Raw genomic sequence first — 5,317 nt, 5'->3', positions numbered from 1 at the left:
TGCCAAGTCCACACAGAAAACATTTGGGAGTCCAAAACAAGGTCGCTTTCAGGGAAAACTGATAAGCAAGTTCTCAAGTATGTTCAAGAAAGCAGGGAATGCCAGTAGCCCACAAAATCCTTTGACTCAAGGCATTAGAAATAGCAAAGGAATTGAATGTTTCCCTTCAAAATCCAAATCAAGTAGTTGGTAGTGTATCTGAACGATGCAACATAATGGCTTAGCTCTGAGACAAAGAACATCACTTGCACAAAAAAGCTGCCATCAGACTGCAAAGAAAAACTTGAATTCCAGCAGTACATTATTGGTCTATGCAAAACTCATGACTATCTGCTGGGCCAGATAAGTAATACTGGTAAAACTCCAGTCTATTCTGACACGCTGAGCAAAGTTACCATACATGCAAAAAGCACAAAATTCATAATTATAAGAAATACAGGAAATGAAAAGTCATGAATTCCAGTGATGTTACCAGTATTGGCAGATAGGAGAAAACTGCCACCCTATGTGATTTTGAAATGCAAAACTGCCAAAATACAAGTTGCCACCAGGAATAGTGGTCAGATGCCACGAACAAGAATGGATATCAAGTGAACTGATGAATGACAGGCTGGATGTTGTGTGAAAATGGAGATCTGGGGACCTGCTAAAGAAAAGAGGAATGTTAGTACTAGATTCATTCAGGGGGCATTTAACACCAGATGTGAAAGCAAAAGTGTGGTGGTTTGACATCTCAACTTCAAGTATTAGATGTCATTGTGAATATGCCCTTTAAGGACCATTTACAGTGTCAGTACTTAGACCGGATCTTGGCAGGGAACCATGCACTTACACCTGGTAGGAAGATTAAGCCAGCCATAGCGCTAGTTTGCCAATAGATTCTGACTTCTTGGGGAAGGATATCTTCAAAATACATCATTAAAGGCTTCAAGTGCTGTATAGATGGAACTGAAGACAAGGTTTTGTGGGAAGATGAGGAAGAAGATGAGAACAGTAAAGATTGTGAGAGTGAGGATGCATTTATTTAATTTACAAGTTGCATTTAATTTACAACTTACCGGTATTGCTATAGTTTTTAAATCAGTAGTTCTGTTTATAAAAATAATACCAAGTTAATTTTTTTCCTTGCATGGAATCTAATGGGGGGGGGGGGGGGGGGTCATCTTAAACTTAGGGTCATTTTAGATACAAGTAAATAATGTATTACTAAAGGAACCTATTTTAGCAAATGCAGTATTTGACTGATCAGGTCACAGCTGTAAACTGTCTTACTAATTCCTAGGAGGTCTGTCCTTAAAAGCTGCAAAGGAATTTTTGTTTAGAATTCTTCCACCACATTGCCCCATACAACTGGAACATGCTTCAAATAGAAGTCCTTTTCTTGCAAATGAAAAGAACTATATTGGAAACTTTTTCCAAGAAATAGGAGCTGTGCTCTGTCAAGTTCTAGGGGTCTGTAGAATTTCAAGAGAGAGATAAAGTTTTACTGGATAAATCTGTAGCTGTTTAGTCTGTATATGGAGCTCAGCACCATAATACAGTTATACATACACATTATATATATTTTATTCATATAAAGCCCCTGCACAGGAAAAGTTCAAAGCCAGGTGCCACAGCCCCACATGTGGGGTTGAAAATCAGCTGAATTGTGGCTCCAACCAAACAGTCTTAGGTCTAGTTCAAGACCCAGAGCTGTCTGGGGACTGGAGCTGACAATCAGCCCCAACCTTGGACAGCCACAGGCCCAGATCATCTGAGGCGATAAGGCAGACAAAAAGCTGATTATTGGCTGATTCAAGAGTTAAAGAGTAAGGGCTGTCTGGGCTAGGGCTCGCAAACCGGCTTATTATTAAAACCCTGCATCTGATAGCTCTGATAGAGCAGCTGGCTGGGCACAGGAGATCTGAAGCTCCCACAAGGCCAGAGCTGCCAGGTATAGGGTTTAAAGTCCCCAGCAGGGCTCCCCCCTGCCCCTCTTCCAACCTTGGCCCACAGTTGACAGTTAGCTGACTGCTGGCCTCAGCTACATGTTAATAGAGGTAATTTAGTAACCATCCATGAAAACATTCTACATTACACGTGGAATATTTTTTATAGCTTGTTTCCCATTTTATAGTACCTTAAATCGGGCATATGTGTAGTGCCCTTGACATTTATGCTGCATTGAGAAGTATTCCTACTTCATCCACTTTCTTTGCCGTTGAGGCCTTTTATTTGTATTTTTGGATCTCTATTAAACTGAGAACCTCACTATTAACCTTGCTGCCCTAAATGACCCTACCACGAGTACAAAGAGTACAAAATTCCAGATAGCATCGCTTTCTAGGTCACTGGTAGCACACAGAACTCTTCACCACATTAAGGCAGTGATCCATGGGAGGAGTAATAACCCACTACAAGTACTTTTCAGACAAAAGTCAGATTCTACAGCTCTCTTGCAGGCAAAGTAAGACCAGGGAGCAGGAAGAGAGTGAAATGGGCATGGGAATAAGGAATAAGAAGAAAAAAACAAAAAAAAAACAAAAAAAACACAACCCTATAATCTGATCAGTATTCACTTTATTCATCAAGGGAAGTCAGACAAAAAAAAAAAAAAAAAAAAAAAAAAATCACCCATACTGATCATGTAAATTAAGCTCACAAACACAAAAAAGACCAGCTTATACATAGTCTTGCATTTAGTGACACTGATTTAGTGACAGTGTATGTTGCATTACCAGAATGCTTGGATTCAATGTTGCCAGCTCTCAATTTGATCATGAGGCACATGATTTATTTTCTTAAATCCCCTGTTCCTGAAGTCATATGAATATGCAACCCCTAAGCTTTCAGTAAAAAGTTAGTTTGTAGCTCTCCTATCTATAAAGTATAAACACTTAAAATGAATCCTTAAGGATGCTGATTTTAAAACAACTATGTAATAGGGTTGACACATTTAGGAAGGTGGAGAGACTACTTAGTTGAAAGGTATTAAAGAGGGACTGTTCTTTAAAGTAGAAGTAAGTGCCACCTATGTAACAGGTGCAAGGTAATATTTCATGTACTTGAAATTATAGAAAGAAGTCAGAAGAGACTATGATGAGGAAGGTTCTATGGAGCAGTTTTACAATGAAGCAAGAAAATCGGTAGTTTTAGGAATAACAGTTCCTTTAAAATAAAACCCCAGTCCAGTGTCAAAAGCAAGTAACTCTGATATCCTTTACTACTTATGACAGTGGTCATACAGCATAGGTAGTGAAAACCATTTTAAATATTTTGCTCACCAAAAAGAGTGAACACTCGTGTGTAATGTGGAACAGAAAGAAGTGACAAATTATAATTTACTGCAATGTCCAAGTTACATCTACTTCAGATTAAGTACAAGTTTTTCTATATGTACAACCCTGAAATCCTATTTGCCAATGTCAATGTTTATACAATCAGATGAAAATATTTTGTAAAAGGTTCTTACCGTGATTCTCTTCATATCTAGCTGTCGGAGCTGCATCATATGATGGAGAACAGTGTGTTTGTACCATGACTCCTGAGCTATTGGGTTGCCATCAAGGGTGATATCTGACAAAGATGAGGAATCAGCGAGGCACAGAATATCGTCAAAACTGCACACAAGAAAGGGAATAACTTTTAATACCACTGAATATTTTTTTTTTCATAAACATATTAAGAAAATACAAGGGAGCACTCTATATATAACTTCATATACTAAGTGAGCTACAAGTATTCCCTTCCCTCTCCGCCACCTAGCTGTAGGTTTTTGAAACAGGAAGGCAAAGTAAGTCAGTAGCTCAAAAACTATTTCAAGCAAGATGCTAAAAAGAAGTAAAAATACAATAAAAATATTCTTGAAATTAAATTTAGTAATTTGATAACACTTGTGCAATATATATGGAAATTTTAAAAAAGGTAAAATAAGGAAAAGTAGTAATTAAATATAGATTTACAATATTTATCATGTGCTAGAGTTCCATATTGCATTTGAGTCTTGAGAATCAGACCCTCCCCCCCAAAGATTACCATTTTTGGCTTAACTTCATGTGCAATACTTAATCCTACCTTATTAGATCTCTGTGCCAGCAGTTTTATACAACTATGTTATTTTTCTACTTACTATGGAAGTTACTACAGGTACCCATAGACTCAATTTATCAGAATTGATGCAGTTTCCCTCTTTTGAAAACTGCTGCAAGTTTTAGCATACATACTCCATAAACACATTGTTAAGCAGTACTTCTGTACCTACTTGTATATAGTACAAACCATGCATGACATTATTCCAAAGCCAAAAGGCTCATGATTGACTACATATCTCATTGGGCTGGGCCCCACCAAAGACAACAGCATTTTAAGCCATTATGACCCCACAGCTCAGCACTGCTCAGTATGTGTGTGTACTTCAGATACCCTCCACAAACAATACATACACTAATTAGCCCCTCACTCATGACTGGAGCTGGGTGTTCTTGTCATGAGTCCTCCGATCCTCCAAAAATTGGTATGCAGATGAGGAACAGAGCAACCTGCTCCAGCTCCATCTCATGACAGGCAGGGCCACACAATCATATGCTGACACAATGGCAAGCAAAATGACCATCTTGATAGTAACATGGCAAAAAAAAGCAGCCTGGAAGATGTCCAAAAGAAGGCCTGAGCTATAGAAGGATATTATTATGATCTTAGAGAGAAGTCAGCTCTCTAACGTGGCATGTTTAAGAATATAAGAATACGATACATGGAAACATTCCTATACCGATCAATAATTTCTTGTACTTCTCTTAAGAGCACTCAAGCAGTTCCGTGCTTTCTACCAGCCTCCAGGCTGTAGAGGGCAAAAATTGGGGGTCTGGAAGATGTATTGACCCTTGCCAGGAGATGCTGTATTCAACTAGTAGGGAAGGTACATAGAAGGTTGGTGGGACACTTAGAGAAGGTCTGATATCTAAAACTTTGTGCTTTTGGGTATCACCCTATTGTTCAGCAAGTTGGTCACACCCAAATTACCTCTGGATCACAGGGACTGGTGGGAAGACACAGATGTCCAGAAATGCCTAAAGCGGAAGGCCTTGCAATTAGCATTCTTCACGGTGGCAACTAAGCCTATGTCTGAAGTCCCCCACTGTCAGAATACTGAGTCTATGGTAGATTTCTGCAACAACCATTTGTGTTGGCTGCCATATTTCTACTCAAGAATGGTCACTGCTAAAAGGTAAAGAAGAAAGGCAGTTGCCCAAAATTCACCAACTGAATGTCTTACTGACAACATAGGGAAAAACCAAGTGCTTCCCCGTTTGCTAATGTAGTAAAAAGATGAATTGTTCAT

At 38.9% G+C, this 5,317-nt stretch overlaps 1 protein-coding gene across 2 annotated transcripts in view; it reads right to left on the bottom strand.

The window, feature by feature from the left end:
• The window catches only part of LRRC49 (leucine rich repeat containing 49), a 131,408-nt gene that overhangs the window by 72,684 nt on the left and 53,407 nt on the right, over positions 1-5,317 (bottom strand). For both annotated transcript variants that reach the window (XM_006031364.3, XM_006031365.3), the window contains one exon: positions 3,452-3,599. In XM_006031364.3, coding sequence (XP_006031426.1) covers positions 3,452-3,599 — 148 coding nt within the window. The remainder of the gene's footprint in view (positions 1-3,451; positions 3,600-5,317) is intronic.

Source organism: Alligator sinensis, unplaced genomic scaffold, assembly GCF_000455745.1.
Source record: "Alligator sinensis unplaced genomic scaffold, ASM45574v1 scaffold913_1, whole genome shotgun sequence".
NCBI lineage: Eukaryota > Metazoa > Chordata > Crocodylia > Alligatoridae > Alligator > Alligator sinensis.
The sequence above is the reverse complement of the archived record's forward strand: the minus strand, read 5'-3'. Positions and strand labels throughout refer to the sequence as shown.